Source organism: Macrotis lagotis, chromosome 8 (assembly GCF_037893015.1).
Source record: "Macrotis lagotis isolate mMagLag1 chromosome 8, bilby.v1.9.chrom.fasta, whole genome shotgun sequence".
Lineage (NCBI taxonomy): Eukaryota > Metazoa > Chordata > Mammalia > Peramelemorphia > Peramelidae > Macrotis > Macrotis lagotis.
In genome coordinates this window covers 187,266,851-187,289,604 of record NC_133665.1, presented here as the reverse complement: position 1 = coordinate 187,289,604, position 22,754 = coordinate 187,266,851, and the positions used below count along the sequence as shown (strand labels likewise).

At 42.8% G+C, this 22,754-nt stretch overlaps 1 protein-coding gene across 8 annotated transcripts in view; it reads left to right on the top strand.

The window, feature by feature from the left end:
* CACNA1D (calcium voltage-gated channel subunit alpha1 D) overlaps nt 1-22,754 on the top strand; it is a 350,522-nt gene that overhangs the window by 316,793 nt on the left and 10,975 nt on the right. For all 8 annotated transcript variants that reach the window (XM_074199181.1, XM_074199185.1, XM_074199184.1 and 5 more), the window contains 5 exons: nt 916-1,046; nt 18,653-18,769; nt 19,509-19,876; nt 21,525-21,674; nt 22,529-22,692. In XM_074199181.1, the coding sequence (XP_074055282.1) occupies nt 916-1,046; nt 18,653-18,769; nt 19,509-19,876; nt 21,525-21,674; nt 22,529-22,692 (930 nt within the window). The remainder of the gene's footprint in view (nt 1-915; nt 1,047-18,652; nt 18,770-19,508; nt 19,877-21,524; nt 21,675-22,528; nt 22,693-22,754) is intronic.

Here is a 22,754-nt window from a genome sequence, read left to right as displayed (position 1 = left end):
CACTGCATACAACATACCAGACCATGATTGGGCAAGTCCCTTAAACTGTTTCCTCATCTGAAAAATGAGGCTAAATGTTCCCTTCCACTCAAGATCTAGGATCATATGTATTATTATTGCAACAATGAAAAAGAGCCCTTGCTTTCTGTATCATGTCACATGAGGTTTATCATTATGATGCCTACCCTCCAGTTTACATTCAAAACCCAGCTTTTTCACTTGACTTTACCCACTCACAGGTTCCCCCACAGTTGAGTCCATGGGGCCTGGTCCTTTTACATGGGGTAGGCCACGGCTCCATTCTGCCTCATGCATCGTCAACGACATCGCCAGCCAAGTTCCAATTCAAACTCTGTACATGGGACTTTGGCTCTGTTTCTGGGCTAGCTGGAGCTCTCGCTGCCCATCCAACATGGAGGTCATTGGCAGAGAGAAAGCATCCATAGCTCAGGCCAGGACCCCTCACCACACTCGTAGAGCTTTCTCTCCACCTCTCAGTGGTCAACTCTTTCATCTCATGCATCTGAGATTTGGGTGGGCAATTGCAGCTAAGATTCTTTGTGATTGCACATGTAAATCTCTGTGTGCTGAGGTGAAAATGTGGCCCACTGATCCCCTTCTGTTTTCCCTTTTATTTTTTTACTTTGAGAAAATAACCCAGACAGCATTTCACAGTTTTTACTAATATGCTGCCTCTGTTAATGTCATAAAAATCTTCTGTTTCCTGCTCGTTCACTAAATGACTCTCACTTAGAGCCCCAATTGCTTTGCTGAGCCCGCTTCATGCTAGCTAGGGTCCCGGGTTGGGTGCTCATGCCCCGTCCCTACTCATTGCCCCTCAGCCAGGTGTGTGCGTTGAGGCTTTTGGTCCACATGTGCTGACTCGGGAGAGCTCTGTCTGGTCTGTCCATCTAGATGATGAGGTAACCGTGGGGAAGTTCTATGCCACTTTCCTGATACAGGACTACTTTAGGAAATTCAAGAAACGCAAAGAACAAGGCCTGGTGGGAAAGTACCCTGCGAAGAACACCACGATTGCTCTACAGGTGAATTGGCTTTTTTTCCCTCTTTTCCCACTAACCACTTTGCAAGCTTCTTCGAAGCACCAGGTAGCTGACCATTCACGATTAGCAGTGCCTCCAGAACTTTGTTTCAATGGAGATACTGAGCAGATGGACACTGCCACGGTCCAGGGATAGACATTTCAAGGCCTGCAGGTAAGTGGCGCCGTTCTCTTCCTTTGCTGCTTGAGGTCATCCTAGCTGCTCTGTCCACAAACTCACTGCAGCTATGGGAGACCAGTTCATAAGCTCTCATTAAGCTGCCACGAGAATGTCACGGGAGGGGCAGAGGCATGGGCATTGGGGAGGGGGGGAGCTGCCCTTCCATTCTGCTGCCTTGGCGCTTTCTCCCAAAGAGATGGCCACTCCCAGGTCTCATAGTGGCTACCAAAAAGACAATTCTGAATCTGACTAGGTGTTTTTCCTTTTATTTGTTTGTTTGGTTTATGGTACATTCCAGTAACATCCATCACCTCTCTGTGTGTATTCTGTGTGTTTGTGTGTGTGTGTGTGTGTGTGTGTGTGTGTGTGTGTATCTGTCTGTGTATGCCCCATCTAGATGGGACTGAGGCTGGGGATTGTGCTGTTGTGCCAGCGTCTGGCCCACCCACTGCCACCTACCCCCAGGGCCCTGAAGAGTGTGTGTGTATTCCACAGTCTGCTGGCACCCCTTAGGCACTGTGCCCATGGAGAAGGTTTAGAGAAATACTCATAAGGCTTGTTGGGTAGACATGAGGCCAGAGCATCAGGAAGTGGCCAGCTGGAGGCAGGTAGGCAGAAGAGAGAGGAGGTAGATCAAGGTGGTGCTGGCATTAAGGACACTACCTTTCTGCTTCTGCTCCCAAGGTTGGTGGGTTTTTGGTAGGGATTGTCCAGTTTACTCTATGCCTGTCTCATCCCAAGTCATGAGATAACACAAAGCATTTCTTCTGTTTTATTCAATCATGAATTTTTTATGGTAGTCTTTTGTGGTAATGTTTAGCTTCTTGGATAATATTGATCATTTTTAAAGGAATTTAGATTCCTCTGTAGAAAACGTCTTTTATTTATGTTGAGAGAGAGAGAGAGGATAACACTAGATGGGGCAGGGGGTGACTGGGTGACTGAGGTGACTGCACATTGTCACTTTTGGGGAAAAGAAGGTTGGACATTTCCTAAGAGGGGAGAGAATTGAATTCAGCTGAATCTCATACCGCAGGTGATTCTTAATGTTTCCTCCTTCAACCTGTTTGTCAGGTGACTCAGCATCCTCGTGATCTCACTCTGCGGGGTTGTCAACATCAGGCCTCAGTAGGTCTGGTGTGTTCTCTCTACCTCAGTCTGAGGGGAGAGAACATGGGTTCCATAGAGTTATCAGGGGTCAGGACCTTTGAGTCCATCACCCTCGTTTTACAGATGAAGAATCTGAGGCTTCTAGAGGTGAAGTGACTTGTACAAGGTCATGCTAGTAGTGGGTGAAAGAGGTAGAATTGGAATCCTCTTCCTCCAGAGTTCCTTATACACACACCACACTGCTTCTCAAGATAAATTGGTCAGTAAAATTTGATTAAGTGCCTTCTGTGCCAATCTCTGTGCTTGGCAATGAGTGAACAGATAGGCAGACAGCAATTCCTGCCCTCACAGTTTAATGGACAAAGATGTAACATGAAGCGGAACTGAGAAGGGGGAGGGGAGGGCACCCCCATGCTGAAAAAAATCCTGCAGCATGTTGGAACTTGAAGGAGAGATCCAAATTGTGGTTTTTTCCTGTCAGAAAAATAAGGAATAAAAAAATCTTCTTTTTACTTTGAATTTGTTCACAGGGTGAATGATGCTCTTTTTCTGGATTCATGCTCAATCCTTTTTTTAAAAAGTTCTTCAGAACTTGGCACATATCAATGAACTTTCATATTTCCCTATAGAAAGAAAAGCAGAAATTGAGCACTTGTCCTATAGGAGTTTTCTGTTCCAACCTTGGGAGGTCTTAAAGACAGTTGGGCAGGAGAGTGGTTCTGAAAGAGCCTCTCCAAGTTCTGGCCCTTCCCTGTAAAGAAAGGGCCCCAAGTTTCTGCCCTTGAAGCACTGCTGCTTATGGCCTTCTGAAATGGTCTACACTGAGGCAGCTCGGAGAGGGGGTCAAAGTGGTGCAATCTGAATGTTAGCTCACCAGAAGAGAGCATAGCACTTGGAGTTGATGTTTCTTCTCTTAGTTTAGATGATTAGTCTAGAAAATGATAGGATTTTTTTTTAGGTTTTTGCAAGGCAAATGGGGTTAAGTGGCTTGCCCAAGGCCACACAGCTAGGTAATTATTAAGTGTCTGAGACCGCATTTGAACCCAGGTACTCCTGACTCCAGGGCCGGTGCTCTATACACTGTGCCACCTAGTTAGCCCCAAAATGATAGATTTTCAAAGAAAAAAATTCCCCCCTCAACAGTTGGCATTAATTCACAGTAACTAATATGTATATAATACTCTGAGGTTTGTAAAGCATTTACCATCCTGGATGTCACTGGAGCATCATCAGAACAACTCTGACAGTTAGGCATTATCCACGCTTATTCACCATCTGTTATGTGACAGTCTGATGCTTAGCATTGAGGCCTCCCTATCTGCACCTTCGTGGTGAGTCAGCTTAATTCTGCACATCCTCAGGTTTCAACTGCCTCTCTGCCTCCTCCTATTGCAGCTTTGGCCCAACCATCCCCACCACTACCTTAGCTCCATGTTTGCTCATGGGAGTCATGTAGCAACCCGCCCCCCAGTCCTTAGCAGACATCCTATTTATGTTCCACAGAGATGTTTCCCCTCTGTTGTCTTCCTTTAAGGAGATCCTTTGCACTTGGACTCCCTTCAGGTCTATTCAATACTTCCTTCTCTTCTCAAGCTCCCCATACTTCCCCCTTCCTCGTCCCTCTCTCCTCTCCTGGTTTCCAGACTATCTGCATCCTGTATTCTCTCTTCTTTGCTCTAGTTTCTAACAGGTAGCTCTCATGTCAGCATGGCATCAGCCCCTCAACCTCGCATTCCTTCCTCAAGATGCCCTCCCTCTGTACCATTCAGTCTCTCCCTGTCTTCTCAGGGTTTCCTCCTCACCCCTAAGAAACCTTGCTTTGTTCCACCCATGCCCTCTAACAGTGTCCTTTAGCTCCTCCCTTTCTGAACCAGACTGCTAAATAAAGCAGTCCACTCTACTTATCTACATTTCTGTTTCCTCTGAGCCCCTGGTGACAGAGCTGCTGGCTTTCTCACTCAACTGAAGGGACTTTCTTCCTGACCTTTGGACAATATTTGAACCTGTTGAACAGCCCCTTCTTTTAGTTTCTTTCTCTCCCTGAGGTTTTGTTCCACAGGTGTTTCTTAGTATTCTTCCTACCTTTCAAACTCTTCCTTCTCTTTGATTAGTCATCATCAGTGACCTACTCAGGGGTGTCTCCCAAGGTATTCTCCTTGATTCCCTTCTCTCTTTCTGTCTCTGTCTCTCTCTGCCCTCTCTTTAGGTAAAGTTTAAAAATAGATTTCATTTTTTTCTCCCAACTCCATGTTAAAACACTTTTTAACATTTTTTAAACATTTTGACTTCCAAATTCTATCCATCTGCCTGAGTTGGTAGACAGATAGAGGTTATTCATGTGCAATTGTGTAATACATTTCCATGTTAGTCATTTTGTACAAGAAGACTGAAGAGAAAAAGGACACAAGAAAGTGAAGATGGCATGCAATTACAACTAGTCAAACTACATCCTTTCTCTGGATATTTATCATTAGTCTTTGGGATTGTCTTGGACCACTGTATTGTTGAGGGTAACTAAGTCATTCACAATTCTTCAATATACAATATTGCTGTTACTATCTACAATATTCTCCTGGTTCTGTTCACTTTACTTTGCATCAATTCGTGTATGTCTTTCCAGATTTTTATGAACTCATCCTATGTATCATTTCTTATAGCATCATAATATTTCATCACAATCATATAGCACAACTTGTTTAGCCATTTCCTAATTAATGAGCACCCCATTGGTTTCCAATGAGCCACCACAAAAAGAACTGCTTTAATTTTTTTCCTTATAAACAGGTCCTTCCCATTGCCCTCCCCCCCACTCCATTTTTTAATGTCTTTGGAACATAGACCTAGCAGTGGTATTTCTTGATCAAATGGCATGCATAATTTTATAGCCCTTTGAGCATAGTTTCAAATTATTCTCCAGAATTATTGGATCAGCTCCACTAACAATACATTAATGACCCAGTTTTCCCATATTCTCTCTAACATCCACATTTTCTTTTTTTTTGTCTTATTAGCCAATCTGATAGGTATGATGTGGTACCTCGAAGTTGTTTTAATTGGCATATCTCTAATTAATGGTGATTTACAGCATTTTTATATGACTATAAATAGCTTTGATTTCTTGTCTGTAAACTACCTGTTCATGTCCTTTGACCAGTTGTCAAATGGAGAATGATTTGTATTTTTATAAATTTGATTCAGTTCTGTGTATATAAAGGAATTGAGGCCTTTATCAGAGACACTATAAAATTTCCCCCAGTTTTCTGCTTTATTTTTAATTTTGTTTGCATTGTTTTCAATTTGTGCAAAAACCTTTTAAGTTTACATAATTAGAAGTCATCTACTTTACATTTTATAATGCTTTCTATATTTTCTTTGGTCCTTAATTCTTCACTTATCCATAGATCCAACAGATAAACTACTTTATGCTCTCCTAATTTGCTTATAGTATCACTCTTTATGTGTAAATCATGTATCCATTTTGACATTGTCTTGTTTGCCATACTGTTTTTCATACTTTTCCAGAAGTTTTTGTCAAATAATAAGTTTTTGTTCAAAAAGCTTAAATCTTTGAGTCTGGTCATTTATTATAATGTAATGTGTACCAAATTTATTCTGCTGCCCCATGACCCTGTTTCTTAGCCAGCACCAAGTTAATTTGATAATTACCATTTTATAATAGTTTGAGATCCAAAAATTCTAGAACACCTTCCTTCACTTTTTTCATTGATTCTCTTGATTATCCTCGACCTTTTGTTCTTCCAGGTGAATTTTTTACTATTTTTTCTAGTTCCATAGAGTAATTTTTGAAATCTTAATTAGTATAGCACTGAAAAAAATAGATCAATTTAGATACAAATGTCATTTTTACTATATTGGCTTGACCTAACCATGAACAATTAATCTTTTATCTGATTGTTTGGATTTGATTTTATTTGTATGAAAAGTTTTGTAGTTGTATTCATATAGTTCCTTGGCTTGTATTAAGTATTTTATATTATTTACAGTTATTTTCAATGCTCTCTTTTAAAGATAGAATCAACTCCTCTGAATTTAATGGTCATTTCTAGGCAGAGTTGACTCTCATATCAACTGATTTAATCCTGATCTAATCTAGCTCTCCTAAGCTCCAGGCTAATACTCTTAGGCATTATTTAAAACCTCTAGTTAGATGTCATTTCTGTATCTCAAACTCAGCTTGTTCAAAAAATCAGAATACGCATGTGTACACACACACACACGCACACACACACACACACACAGAGACACATAGACACACAGACTTCTACCTCCTCCAAATCTCATTTCTGTTGAGGGTTCTACCATCATTTTACCATTCTCAGCTTTAGAGTCTTCTTGATTTTTCCCTTCCCCTTGCTCCCCACATCAAAGAGACCTTTATGGCATCTATCACAGCCATATCAGGCCAGACCCTCACTAAGCAGCCTCTTCATTAGCTTCCTGGCTTCCAGCCTCTCATCCTTCTAAGCATAGCAGTATGCTTAAAGCATGATTCCAAGCTGTGTTGCTCACCTGCTCAGGGACCTTCAATTATAGTCTTGTCTCTAACTAAAATACTCATCAGCTTGACATTTAAAGGCCCTCAGAGTCTGACTCTAACCTTCTTGTTGCAAATCATTGGCTATCAATCACCCCCCTTCACATTTTCTGGGTGCTCACCAAACTGATTCCCTTACTTGTCTCCAAACTTGGTCCTGCCTCTCCTACCTCCTTGCCTAGCATACCCCCCCCTCACTTCTGCCTTACAGAGCTCCTAGCCTCCTTCAAAGAAAGTTGTATGTCAGTTGCTATGAGCAGCCTTTCTTGATCTGCCTAATCTCCCCTCAGATTATCTTCAGCATGCTTCCTTTTCACATGATTTGTCTCTGATGACAAGGGTTTGTTTAGTCCTATCTCACCCTGGCAGCCAGTTTGGTGCTTTTCGTATAGTAGACAATTAATAAATACTTGTTGAATTAGATTGGCAGCCAAGAGAGTCTAATGGGCTTGATCATAGTCACATGGCTGGTGTCAGGGAAGGGGTCAATCCTCGGCCTGTTGGACCTCACATCCATTGCACCCTATCTCTGAAAAATCATCTCAGAAGGGGCCAATATTCACTCCATCATGATCCTCTGTGTTGTTTTCTGTGGTTAATGTGATTGACGGCATAGAGGTCCATGCCTTCCATGAAGCCTAGGGATGAAACCTGATCCAGATGTAGACATTCTCATATTGGCTAAGCTTACTCCATTCTATCCAGGTGACTTCCTAAATCTAGAGACCACATGGAGTTAGCACCAGAAAAGAGGCTACAGCCAAAGACATTTCCATACCATACTGAGGTGGTGATGCAATTTTTCCCTTGCATATTTGATACTTTGCAGGTTGGGGAGGAAAACCTGATGAATACATCAAAATAATCCCACTAGAAAGAAAAGGATATGTCTGCCATTTATTTCATGCCCATAGGCCACAAAAATCAGTTGTGACCATGATATAAATAAGTCATGAAAATGCATTTTTGTTTATTAAAAATCCCATAAAATATAGACTAATAAAACATATTCCGTGTTTGGCTTCCTCTGCTCTAGAAATGACTTCAAATGTTATTTGTTATTTAGAATCTAATTAGCATGAATTGGTATTTTTTTCACCATTACTTGATGAGGTCATGATGTGACTATCAGGGAACATGTAGAATCAAGACGGGAACAAGATTGGCTCTGAGTCAAGCATCCAGGAAGAAAGCAGATGACATGTGGTGGAAAATGGTCTGTGGTTGTAGGTAATGCCTTAGGAGTGAGTGCTTATGCCATTGGGGTAGTCCTAGCTCACCCGGAATGCTGGGGGAGGGGGGGTGTGCATCATGTGTCTGTGGATGCCTGGCAGAGTGGGAAGGCAGCTTCCGTCGACGATGGGGGTGGTTGGTCTGAAAAAACTTTAAGTCTCCTTCCAAGATAGATCTCATATCTTTTGCTAGATGGTTCTTGAGGAAACCACACAGCTGAGTTTTAACCAAGTTGTATCCATCGAATTTCTCTTTGCCCCACTGCCCTGTGACCTCCTGGAAAAGGAGTGATGTGAGAATCTACTGTGCCTCCCAGCATCATCTGTGAAACTGGATGAGTGTGTAGTTTCCATTGTTTTTCATCCTCTTCCTCACCATCACCATCATCATCACCTTCATCATCATTATCTTCATCCTCAATAGCACTTCTTTCTCAAATCCCTGGGATCAAGAAGGAAAAAGAGAGAGTGAGGACGAATTGGGCCATTGTTCTGTCCCCACCTCCCACCTGCCATTCAGTCTTCTGCTTTTGCCTGGCCTCCATCGCTGCTGCATTTGTGAGCCATAAGGCTCCTTGGGGAGCTGATAAGTTCATCAGACAAGACCCTTGACTGTGGCTTCAACCACGTCTGGTCCATTTCACAGCATTAATGATGTTATTTTATATTCCCCGACAAACCTGCCCTACAAGAACATTCATGGAGTATTCAGATGTGAATTAGTTTAGTAAATCATGAAATACAGATTTATCAAAGCCTGAAAAGTTTTGTTTGATTTTTGTAAATTTGGGGGGTTGGGGTTTTGGGGGTTTGGGGTTTTGTCTTAGTTTTTGTGATTGTTACATTTTCCTCCATCATTCCAAGAATTTCTGTGGTGCAGAAGATGTGCTGTCTCCCAAGATCTGAGGATGCTGTCTGTCCCTTGCCCACACAAGGCGGTAGAAAGGCTGTCTTAAGGAGAGAACCCCAACTTGGGGATTGTTTGGAAGTTGAGCGGAGACCCTTCCTGCTGCCTAAACAAAATTAGATTGTGTGATGGACTCTCTGCCGTGGTTGGCCCTTGGTGAGCTAGGCAGGCAGAGGGAGAGAAGCCAGTGCCTCTCCTTGAAAGGCCTCTCTAACTGAAGACCCTGACCAGCAGGCGTATTTGCACAGGACAGACAGGAAATGGAACCCCAGGGCACCCAGCTGCCCGTTCCTATCTAGCCATCATAGCACTCCATGGAGGGGTCTTTATTTTCTTCTGTTTTTTAAAGCATGGGCCCATCTAAAGACAAAGCAGTCATTTTTCCTCTAAGAGGAGAACAAATACTAAAAGATGAGATTTCACTGGCTGCTTCATTTGTTTCAGATGCTTGAACGGATGCTTTAGAGTTTTCTGCCTGAGCTACATCATCACACTCGTAAGCCGGAAGGCATTTGTGGCTAAGGCCTTGAAAGAGAGAAGGCTCAAGCCGGCCTATTTCTACTGACCCGGCATTTCAGGAGAAGCGCAGGAAAAAAAAACAAACACCCACATCCACAGTCTGATCCCCTCCGAGAAAACCACTCAGCCGGGAGGTGGGAAACGGTGCTGCAGCATCTGTCTGTGGGAGCCGCGGCCTCCAGGAATGTGCCCTTCAGAGCAGAAACCCAGGGAGAGAAGAGAAAAGGGGCAGGGGGCGGACAGCTGGCCAGGAAGGGGAAGGAGACACACACACACACATACACACACACACACACACACACACACACACACACACATACATGCGCGTGTGTGCACGCACACACACACACACACACACACAACCCAACACGCATCTGCTTTGGATGGGTGGATGACGACCTTCTCCAGTCTTTTATCCCTAGTTTGCTTGAACTCCTGGGGACCAGTGGGCCACCCCGGCCTGAGCTGACCAAGCTCTTTTTGTAGACTTCTTTGTCATGATCTACCTTTCATCCAGGATTCTTCTGTACTGTCATTCAGTATAGACCCCAGGGGGACTATTTAAGGGAAGGAAACGCAGATGCACTTAAGTCGTACACACACACACACATACACATACACACACGCAACATATACACGTGCACACACTCACACGCCAACAAGATAAAGGCGACACCTCAGGTTTCATCTTAATGTTTTCATAGGAAATGTCCCAACACGTCAACGCCATCTCGCATCGTTCATTTTTAGTCCAGGCTCAGCCACTTCTGTGGATGCCTCTTTGGGGCATGTGGTCTAGGTTCATGGACTTTGGGGAGTCAAGAAACCTGGGTTCTAGTCCCAGCTCTAGCACTCATTTGTTGCTTGATGTTGGGCAAGACATTTAACCTCTCTGTGCCTCAGTTTTTCCCATCTGTAAAATGGGGACAATAATATTGACCTACCTCACAGGGGTGTTGTGAGGAATAGCTAACTGATTGTAAAGCACTTTGAAAGTATAAATGCTTATTATTAAGAATAGACTAATAATAACGTATGCCTGTTTACTACCAGAACTTTGAGAAATCTTTGTTTTTATTTAAGTCCTTTTTCTGTCCCAAACCATTGTCGCCCATGAAGTAAGGGAGCATCTCCTCTTTTTTAGGTTTAGGATTTAGCCAAGAGGCGTAACGATGTAAGCAGAGGGTCACCACAAAGGTGCTTTTTCCATTTCTCAGAGTCATAGAATTCTCCTTAATGAGAAGGTGGTTGGTTAAGTTCAGTACCTCTCCAGCAGAAGAAAAAGAGAAATAAATACAGGATTCTATAGTTCCAGGATCTTTAGTCTCTGCAGGAATGAGAAGATTGCAAGGCATAAGCTAAATATTTGGAAATAGCATCCAGTGATGAGGCAGAGGTGTTCAGATGCCATGGGGACCTGGTCAGGTGCTGATGTCATAACTTTGCTTCTCAAAAATAGGAATAGGCATGATGTAGAGAAAAATAAAGCTGCCTCAGACCTCCTGGTCCCCATCCCATAAACAAGACTGGGTGATTTTTTTAAAAAAGTAATAAGCAGAGAGAAATCCTAAGTATAGGCAATAAAATAGAGGTTGATCCTGCCCTGAGGGGAGATCCCTCTAAGGACCAAGCAGACAGTATGTGTGGCAAGGAGAGCAGCCACTTAATATAGATGGAAAAGACTGATCCTTGACTCAGTTCCAAAGTAGGTTCAGTCTTCCTAAAAATGTCCAGGCAGGTTGGGTAGTAGGTACTTCTAGAATAGGAGAGTGGAGTAGAATATATACCCACTGACTTCAGGATTCTTGTGGATATTATCTGAACTAAGGCTAGCCTTCTCATTCTCATCACAAGATTAAGACCATCAGTTGATGGTGACCCCCTGCCCATGAATCCAGCTTGAGATCTTAAAATAGAACTGGCTTAACTTGACATCCTCCTCTTCTAAACTTGGAGTTTGGTGGCATAACTGAGATGGTCAAGGCTACAGATGATGTTTTTGACAAGTTTTATACATACTTGGGGTAGATCTGCAATTCTACCAGGAGAGTTAGTAGACATAGATAGCGGCTTGTGACTCCTTTCCATGGCACCATATTTGATAAAACCGAGAAGCTCCTTGAGTGTGGTAGTCCTGATAGTCAGCCATCAGAGTGATGATGAAATATTCATGACACCTGCCTGTTGGGTATTTGATGCCTTAACTCAGATAATAAGAGAAAAGCCACACCTGCCATGTGTGGACCACCCAGTGTCAGTGTCATCACCCTCTGCTTGCCTCAGCCTCAGAGGGCTAGCACTGGCCTGGTCATACCTGACCCAAGTCCTACAAGAGGAGGAAATCCAGGCTTTTCTGAGCTGCCAGAGAAAATGCTTATAACTCAGTAATATTCTGCTTTTCATAGTCCTTCCAAGTCAATAAATAAATTTGATTACAACATGCCAAGAATGTCAATCATCTATATGAGACTTAGAGAATTGTTTGAAGGAAACACCAAAGGAATTTTTGTTCTAGTTGAATCTTCTTGTGCTCTAGGGAACTGCTTTGACTCCACTCTAATATATATAAGAGACCCCCAAATGAAAATTGTGCAGGTTGTCTCAGCCTTGACTTGTAAGGGACCTGTGGTTACAGAAAAGTCAACTTTAGATTAAGAGCAGAAGTGACTGTGTCACTGGACCTTGGTTGTTAACCCAACCTGCCGAGAAGGGAAAAAAACGGATTTTAAACTAAGATTCTTCTTTAGAATGAGAATGCCCAAGTTCTTGGTTTCAGGATGTGGCCGATATTCAAGAAACTTTATGGCTCTTCACCCCCACCCCCAGATCATTGACTAATATCTCTCTAAAAATGGTGAATATCTATTGATTTCTAATTAAGAAGTTTAATTGTGTATGCTTTTGTTGTATGCAAAAAACCTTTTCTATTTGACAATAGCAATGATGTTGAAAACTTACTGAAAGAAGGCTTATACAGAGGGGAAGAGTACAAAAAAAGAGATAATCCTGTTAAGTCCCCATTTTTTCCTTGGTGATGACGTTTTTACTTACTGAGCACATTGTGACAGTTGTGACACGTTTACAGCCTCATGACTTAGAAGGAGTGTTCAAGGCAGCCCCAGCATTCTGTGGGTAGGAAAGGAGGAAAGGTGAGTGGGACCAAGGCACTGTCAAGGGCAGCTTTCAGTACTACTGGGTGTGAATGCCCATATTTCAGGGACAACTGCGATGGACTCTGTGACATGGAAATGAGAAGCCAGGGGGCAAGGGATTCCTTTTAAGTGTGGGTCGGACTTTATGGTTGCTGATGTCCCTTCCACTTCAAAATGTCCAAGACTCTAGGAATTCACCTATTTTACTGTCAAGACACAATACAAGGCAATACAAAGAATGTCCTTTTTAAATCTTGCTCAATTTGAAAAAATGCCTTGTCTTAGGTCTGACCAGAAACCACATTATTTAGCTGGAGAGCAAGTCTCCACACTCTATGTGACCATGCTTATTTTTCTTTGGATAAATATTTTCTTTTTCCTATATGTCCTGGTGCTAGCAGAGGTGAAAACTGGAGGGCTTTGCTCTGATGTTTCAGGAGGTACCAGTTTGGAGACAAACTCAGGAAAGTCCTAGCACTGGCCATTTCCTCTCTACTAGGACTTTAGGTGTTTGGACTCTGTCCTGTGCTTTTTCTACTACATTTTCAGCATGTTTTGTCTCCTATCACCCTGGACAGGGATCCACATCCCAGGTGACATTGAAGAATTCCCAGAGAAACAAGGAATTGTAACTCTATCTCCATAAGAATGGACAGTGCTTATATTGCTGTTGGACAGGATCTCCCTTACAGAAAGGGTCTGCAATTTATCTTTTGATATTCATTACTTAGAAAGAGATCCATATTACTTGCTCCTTCTCCTGTGTCCTTCAACTCACATGTTGCTGAGTTAATTAGGAACTTCTTGACATTGTCCCACGGGATCCATTCAACACTAACTTCTGATATAGCCAAACTATTGCTTTTGGACAACTGGAAGGACTTGTTGTCTAAATTGGTAAAAAATTTGAAAATCTAAAATATTTTGAAAAATTTCCAAATCTATTAGCGCTATTCTTGCCACAGATAGATTTGCTTTAATGACTAGCTAAGAGTAATCCCTGAATAAAGCTTACAATAATTAATTTACACTGAAAGTGTTCTGAGTGTTGAGGTAAGATTTGTCCAAAACCCTGCTGAAAAGTTAATGAGAAGCTGATGAATGAGCTATTTTTGATGTTATTTCTCACATGATTCTTATAATAGGTCCCTGTCCTGTGTTATGGGAAATGAAGGCAGCAAGATGATGAAAATGTAGTGGAAAGATCATGGAATTAAGAGTTCAGACATCTAAAGTTCGAGTTTTGACACTTAACAGTTCAGGTCAATCCTTTAGCTTCTTTGTGCCTCAGTCTCCTCAGTTGAAAAACTGGGGGGGGGGCAGTTATAGTTGATGCAACTACATTGTAGAGTTATCCTAAAGATCCAGTAAGATGATGTTCACTTTGAAAATTAAGATGGTGCAGATTTCTGAGAATGAGAACTGATTGCTCCCTAAGATGGCACCTGGAATCTTGCCTTCTTTGTTATTAGTTAGTTTTTACATTGCTGGAAATACTGAGAGTAAACTCCAAAATACTGCAGAACCTTCATTTTGAAAGTGTCAGGAAATTAATAATACCCTCTGTAAGTTTAACATCACAAATTATAAAAAAGAATTACATTCTTCCAACATAGATTGTTTGTAAATTGATTTGCCATTGGAGAATATGAGAAAGGAAAGAAAGTCACTCATTTTCAGATGGCTCCCTTGCCTTCTCATGTAGAATGATAAAAGATTACTCAATTTATAAAGCTGAGCCCCACCCAGAGAACTGAAAGAATAATTTTATTTAGTCTTGACCCTTGAGCAAAGAAATTAATATCACTGATTAATGGAAAGGAGCTCCGTTCCCACTCATTCTGTATAAAATAAATTAGTAAATGAAATCACAGTCACATCTTCCCTGGAGGGGAAAAGATTGCAAAATGGAGGGTATATCTGCAAACTCTCCATCATCAAGAAGAGAAAAAAATAATGCTTTTCAGATGAACTCTTCTATTTGACAATAGTTTAATTCCAAATTCTTCCTTTTGCTCTCACTAACCACTTACCTGATTTAATTGGACTGTAGAACATAGATTAAACTGTAGCTTTGTCAAGACACCAATATACTTTTTCCTGGAGGTCCTCAACAGTGATCTTGTGGGCTACACCAACCAAGGCTTGAGTACTCTATGTCTTGTGGTCACTGCTGGGTCATAGGGTCATCCTGATGCTTCTTTTAAAAGCATTTTTGCATGATTTTTAATGGCTATATGAGTGACTAAACACACCCATCTTTGATAGTGTCAATGACCAGTAGTTTTCTAGAGTATAGTTTCAATATTCAAAATACACTGACAGCTAAGAGTGACTTAACTATCCAGGAGATAAGTGAATGTTCATGTTTGATGGATAAAATTATTATTCTATGCCATTGCTTATGGAGGGGTAGTGACATTCTTGTTTAGAAGTCTCTTAAACATTGAGTGGGGGGGGGGAAATTTCCCACATTTCTAGTAAATGGAATCTAGAATCGTCAGCTCTTTGTTTTCTCTCCTTTTTAAAATAGTTTATTAAATATTTATTGGAACATCTAGCATTTAAAAAAACATGAAGCTTGAAACTGTTTACAATTTTATAGGATTGGACATGTTCAAACTAAGTAACTATTGTCTTTATACATAGTATATTTTATAGCTACTGTATGTTTCTTTAAAATCATACGACTGTAATGTTAATGAAATGTTTTTAATTAGATTTAATTATGCAGGGTTAATGGTTAATAATATTTGAAAACCTTTATATTACAATGACATTTTGCCATTAGACATGTGTAAAATATGGGAAAATAAGATCACTACATTGGTTGTAAAGTTTTTATTTTAAAGAAAAATGATCCTTTTTTGGGGTTAGTCATAGAAAGACAGCAATTTTCTTGCACAACTTAAGGCAGTATTCTATATTTCCAGGAGTGAGAAGTTGTTGGGAATCTGGGGAATAGCCTAAGCCATTTAGCCTGACTAATATGAAATCCTCCCACACTTTTTATCATATGTAATAAATTCAGGGTGCGATAGGCTTTCTTTCAGTTCAAATTTGGGGTCAGAATCATTGTCCCAGAGTGTTCATCCACCCCTATATGTGATGCTTTTCAAAATGTGAAGACATGCCAGTATCTCAAAAAGTATATTTTATTCCTTGTGGACAAAAACCGGGTGTGATAATGTTTTCTAGATTTTGTCGTTGTTGTTGTTGTCGTTTCTTGGTTAGGGAGATGCCTTTTCCCATCTTACTGTCTCTTCAACAAAGACTGTATCGTTATTTGTCTTTGAAGGTGATGTCTCTGTCCCCCACCCAACGTGACTCATGATCTGTGTTGTCCTGAACCAACTGTAGGGCCCGTCCAGCTCATGAAACATGACTGCATTGCATTAACATGTCTATTGACTCATAACCTTGTGTATTATTGAATGGTGGTGGAGGGGAGGGACAGCTGGAGACAGTTTTGATTTTCTTATGCAATTCTGTTGTTAATCACTTTGTGTGTTTCAGTGAAATGCTAAACCAACCAGCATAGGACAATGTCAACAATTTGTTCAAATAAATAGTTTTCTATTTCTCTTATTATTTTCTAACTTAATGCAATGAGTTGGATTATAGCCGATGGGTTTTATCTGTTACTAGTTGATCTTGAGGAAGCTGAAAGGGAATTACTAAGCCATCTCATCTGTGCTGCATAAGGGTATTCATAATTCACCAAAGCAAATTGGCCTGGTTGAGTACAACATGCACGCTGTTCCTGTGGGGACACAAGACCAGCTGTGTCTATCAGCTTTGCACACCCTTCTGGGTCTATTCCACTGTATAGCAACCCTGTTTTCCTTCATTGGATGTAGAATTCAAACCTTTCAAACACTTCTTTTACATTCTTTTTTTTGGTAAATAAATGCCCCTTAAAAGATTCCAAACTGGATTTTAGAATGTTTTGGACTGGTTTATATCCTTTGTCTTTTATACCTCCAGCCCTGTTGCATAAGAATGCAATTATTTTATCATGATATTTGACTCCCTTACCTTTCTATAGGCAGAGAAGTTTTAAGGAAGCTGATAGTCAAATGACTTTGTGATTTCAGATGCATCATCCCTGCTGTCATGGGCATATCTGTGGGGCTACCTGGGACCAAGGGACCCTGAGAATTAGAAGCAAAGCCTAGGGAATGTCTTCCTGTGTAAAAACACTGGCATCTTGACATTGGATTTGAGCTTGTTTTCCCTTGCCCAGACCAGAATACTGAATTCTGAGAGTCAGTGTTCTAACTCCTACCAGTTCTTTCTCTCAATCATTTCCTAAGATGGAAGGAACTTGTGAGTCGTCTTCCAAGCACAGTTTTGTTTTGTTTTGTTGGAGACCTCATGCCCTTTAAGGGTAAAACACCTCACTAAAATTCATTGGCAGATTCCTACAATTTTACATTAAAAATGAGTCACTCCTGTGGTTCCAGGGTGAGAGAGATGAGAGCCAAGGCAAGGAATGAGAGAAGGGGCTATAGTCACCCCCTGGGCAGCATCCCAGTAAGCTCTTCACTGACTGTCATCTTGTTGTATAATGCCCTTGCATGACCAAAACTTATTCTGTCTCAGTGTCATTTTTCCTACACCACACAGCTGGCAATGACTGAAGATTTGCCATGTGGCCCGATTCTCATCTGCCAACAATTTGGATTCTCCAAACATTAAATGCAGACTTAAGCGAGCATTGTACACCAAACTTCATTTTTAAAGAGTTCTCCCACTTCCTGTCCTGTGCCAAACAGACTGCTAGGCAGATGAATGATAATGGGGGGATAGGTAAAGACCCAAAGCATCAGAAGGCCTCAGGAAGAGGGGCAATTAAGAACCATCTCCTCTATGTGTGGGTGACAGCATCCCTAGGGAAAGCACATGAACTAGCAGGTCCAGTCCCTAAAGACACCTTTGTACTTGTGGGTGACACCATTTGATTCATGGTTACAAGCTGCAATTTACCCACTTAGCCCCTCCTCATAGAGAATATGACAACAGCCTTTCAATGTGGCTTCTTAACATGGTGAATAGCAGAAGGTTTCTCAGGTCTCCCACAAACCTGCCCAAGTAGAGTCAGAGGCCAGGGTTTGTGGGAGCACCTATATCTGCAGTCATGAACTGTGGAAGAAGTTAGATACAGGAAAGCCATTACTGCTTGGACCTTTGATTTCTTTTTTGGCCCTGACTTGGGATTTCCTAAGTGACTTTACATGCTGAGTTCTCCCCCACCCCATATGGTAAACTCCTTCAGATTCACTAGTCTTAGAAATTAGAAGCTTCTGGAGTCATTGAGAAGTTAGTGACTTACTTGAACCTGGGTTTCCTTACCTCCAAAACTAACCTTTTTCCATCATGTAACAATAACTCAAACTTGAACCACATTCAGTTAGTTGGTTGGGACCTTGATGATGCTTAAGCCCAGTCTTGGTTATTTTCTAATCAAAATAGTAAGGCATGATTTTGTCTATGCAGAGACACAACTTTGTCATCTCAAGTATCTGATTGGTTCCTGTTCAATCCATGGTCCCCTACCTTCAGTTGCTTTGCAGCAGATGCAATGCCTTTCCCTTCACCTAATGAAAGGTCCTTATAGCAGCAACAGACCTCAAAGCCAACTGGTTGACTGGTTTCTTTCTCTCTTCTTAGAATCTGTCCATCTCCAGTCCTTAGATTGGCTAGGGTAGACACCTTGGATCACATAAAGGCCAAGTTGGTGACCAAGGGCTGGAATGTGCTTCCGCCCTTCCAGAGGACTGGCAACACCAAGTGTGAGCCAGGGCCCTTGAGGGCAGACCTGTGAACTGTCTTCATTGAGGATAGCAACAGTCCATCTTCGGGCTTATACCAAACTTTAGTCACCCCAAGTCACCAGGCTGAGCCAGGGGGAGGGGGCTGTCTAACTTCTTCTGCTGTTCTCCTTGATCTAGGCAGGATTAAGAACCCTTCATGATATTGGGCCAGAAATCCGTCGCGCTATATCATGTGATTTGCAAGATGATGAACCTGAGGAAAAAAAACAAGAGGAAGAAGAAGATGTATTCAAAGTAATTATTCAAAACACAGCTCTATTCTGTCCATTTGGAAATTTTGGAGCAGGACTTCCAACTCTCAAAGTCTGTGCTTCTAGGACTTCACTTTGGGCTCCCAAGACGAGCCTGTGAACAGTCAGGCCAGTTGAGACACACAGGAAGCACTTCAGCACATAAGCTAGGCAGAGAACTCCACAGCCAGCACTTCCATGACCATCCCTGCCGTGTCCCCACCAGCTCCATTCTGCTCCAGCTCCATTCTCTTCCCATCCACCTTGAAAGCAGCTGGCACAGCTCCACGCTGGTCTCCAGCGAGGAGCCTGACCCATGGCCTGTCACTGCCTCCCCGCCATCCCACACCATGCACGACCCAGTCAGCCTCTGCCTGGTTCATAGCTGGAGCTTACATCCATTGCCCACTCCCCTCAGGTTGCCACCTGCCTCAGATGGGTGTGACACTCTCTGGGTGAGGGTTGGGCTTCTCTCAGGCGGCCTGCATGGCCAGGGAGTGCCACTGCTTCCCATCTCTGAGCCTTGGCGACCTCACACTTGTCCAGGGGAAGGACATTCACCCTGCTGGCACATTCACATGGATTTTTCAGACACTCACAGTCTTTTGTTCATCACAGGGATCCTGTAGAATTTTAGTAGAATATATTTCATGTAAAAAAGAAAAAAAAAACCTAACGTGGCTAGCCTGCCTGCGTCAAATGCTGTGTTAAATTACCTGGTATTGTCTCCCATTATTTTGCAGAGAAATGGTGCCTTGTTTGGAAACCATGTCAATCATGTCACTAGTGATAGGAGAGATTCCCTTCAGCAGACAAATACCACCCACCGTCCCCTGCATGTCCAAAGGCCTTCAATTCCATCTGCAAGCGATACTGAGAACCCAATGTTTCCTCCAGCAGGAAATTCGGTGTATCCTAACCATCATAACCATAATTCCATAGGAAAGCAAGTTCCCAACTCAACAAATGCCAATCTCAATAATGCCAATATGTCCAAAGTTGCTAACGGGAAGCACCCCAGCATTGGAAACCTTGAGCATGTGTCTGAAAATGGGTATCATTCACACCACAAGCATGAGCATGTGCCTCAAAGAAGGTCAAGTATCACAAGGTAACCTTTGATGTATTTGCATTTGGTAGCCTAGACGTCCCACCCGTAGTATGTCCCATCTCATTGAGTGGCCCTAGCCTTTCCCTCTCTCTCTCTTTTCCCACATTCTGTGGCAAATTCCTGTTTAGGGTTGAGAAGCATTACAAACAAAATTGGGATTCCTTCCTAGGAAGTTGTAAGTATTCTGAGTCTTAGTAGAAAAAGAGAGCTTCCATTATGTGACCTCCTATAGTTTCCCTTAAGAACTCTCCATCTGCCCCAGTTCTGTTGACTTGATTTGCAGGTAGCAATCCCCACATTTTCATACCCTTTGTTGAACAGAAACATTTATTTTTATCTGATTCTACTGTTTTCCCCCTTCCATATTTTATGCCTTTCCTGGATAGAACCCGCTATTACGAAACTTACATTAGGTATGTTCCCCTTCCCAAAAAATGTATATTAAGTGCTGGGATGAAGGAGGGGTGGAGTGTGGGTGGTTTTGATGAGGAAACAGGAAACATGCCGCTAATTATCGAGAATTGAGAACTCTTTGTAACTTGGGACCTTAGATGATGAAGTGTGAGAGAGATGACTGCCTTTATGAGGAAAGGGAACTCTAAACCCCAGTTCTGCCCGGGCTAACTGATTGTGTGCCCAGCCCAGTGCTTCCTGACCCAAGTTTTATGGTAAAGCCAATTCTCCATTACACAGTATCGATGGCTCAGTCAAAATGCCTCAGAGATAAAGAGAAGCTTTTCCTTGAGTGCTAACAATGTGAAGTGAGCCTCTGGACCATTGGGATCAGAAAGGGAACACTTTCAGTGACCTAGGAGGCACAACTGGTTTAAAATAGAGGGGAGAGAGGCATGAAAAAGTTGGTTCCCTTAAGCTATCAGCATGGCATTGATAGAAGGGCAAAACACCAAACAGAAGTTTTTATCTCTCAATTAGATGTGACAGTCTGTGAAAACTGAGATGCTTGTGGGGTGGCTCTTCCTGGATTAGTTTGCTCTTTTAGACTGAATTTATCCAAGAAGTCTCACTTAATTGCTATTGAGTCATTTTCAGTCATATTTGGCTCTTTGTGGCCCCTTTTGGGGGGGTTTTCTTGGCAACATTCAGAAGTGGTTCGCTATTTATCTGTCTCATTTTACAGATAAGGAAACTGAGGTAAATAGGGTTAAGGACTTACCTGGCCTGCTACCTGGTTAACCAGGTGGAGAATACAGCTTTTCAACTTACATTCTGTGGCATCCCAAGACTACATTTCGAAAAAAGAAGATTAGGCAATGCGAGAAAGAGCAAAGTGCCCCCCCCCAAAAGTTACCTTTACTAAGGCCCCTGTACTTCTGTTTTCCATTCTCTTTCTTCCATGAATATCTTCGCTTCCTTCTGGTGTTCCCACCTTTATTGAGCTGAATTAGTTGGACACCAAGAGTTTGCAAGACACCAAGAACAACTTCTAGCCCTGATGGTTCTTGTCTCAGGGGTTTAGATTGCAGAGAGCAGAGGGCACAGGGCTGGGGGTGATGGGAGGAGAGAGAAACCAGTCACACCTGTGCACCTACACCCCGGCTGGGGATATGTGGGGGTATTGACCAACTTATCAGGTTCATCCATGACACCGATGCAAGGTAAACCCCGTCCTCCTTTGTCTTGACTGTAGGTCTGATTCGGGTGATGGGCAGCTCCCTACCATTTGCCGAGAAGATTCAGAGGGGTGTGACTACTTCGGGGATGACCACTGCTTGGGGGAGCAGGAGTATTTCAGTGGCGATGAGTACTATGAGGACGATTGTATGCTGGTGGGTAGCAGGTGAGGTCACTTCCACCCTGGACTAAGGCGAAATCTCCCAGAAGCATTTTGAGCATCCTTCTCCTATCCCAGCCCTCAGCCTCCATTGGCAGGTAGTCTCTACACACTCAGATCCCCTTCCACCAAAATCAAACTCCTAATGAATGGGAGGAGAGGGAGGAAGTCGGGAAGCATCTTGTAGGCCCTCAGCCTGATTCCCCCTGCCCCTCTTCCCCCCTGGAGGCCTTTCAGATTCAGGGACTATGCATCAGGGCTTGTTTTCAGGGACAGCGGAAGATGCTTAAGCAACTCTTTGGACTTCGTGGATTTTTTTTTAAGAACAGGGAACAGTAACCCACTGTTTGGATAGTATCAACAGTCATGTGAATAGGAGACTCACATAAAGGGTGCTAGAGAGCCTCTGAAACTAGGGCACGAAGGACAGGGTGGAATTATCATCAGAAAGGAGTAGAAAAGAAGTGGGAAGACTTGGAGTCTCAGCCAATGAAGGTTTTAGCCAGACATATCCAACCCCCAGCCACTCTCTCTTGCCTATTCATCTTTGTTTCGTAGAGTAGCATTGCCCCACACAGGAGACATAAAATGTCTGCTTGGCCATAGACCATTCATGGGGCAGCAAAGGTCACCGTGAAGCAGGGAGCGAGGGAAGGTGGGGAGCCATCTCCTATGCATGAATTCTCAAGGAAAAGTAGGCTCTTCCTATCCCTGTCCCTGATACGGGCCGAGTACAAGTGCCCTCGAGGTGCTGCCGGCCCCTCTGCTCCTCCAAGGAGAGGGTCAGGCCTGCAGGGTTGTTCCACAGTCCTGGGGAGGCCCTCATTCATTCACACTCTCGCTATGTTTTTCACACCCAGGCAAACCTATGACTTCTACAACCGCTGCCCAGCCAATAGCTCAGATTTTGAGAGGCCAAGGGGCTACCATCGCCCTCACAGCTTCTTGGAAGAGGACGACTCGCCCATCTGCTATGAATCCAAGAGATCTCCGAGGAGACGATTGCTGCCTGCCACCCCGACAAGTGAGCCCATACCTTTGGTTATTGGCAAATCTGGAGTTTCCCAGAAAGTGTTTCTTTGTGAG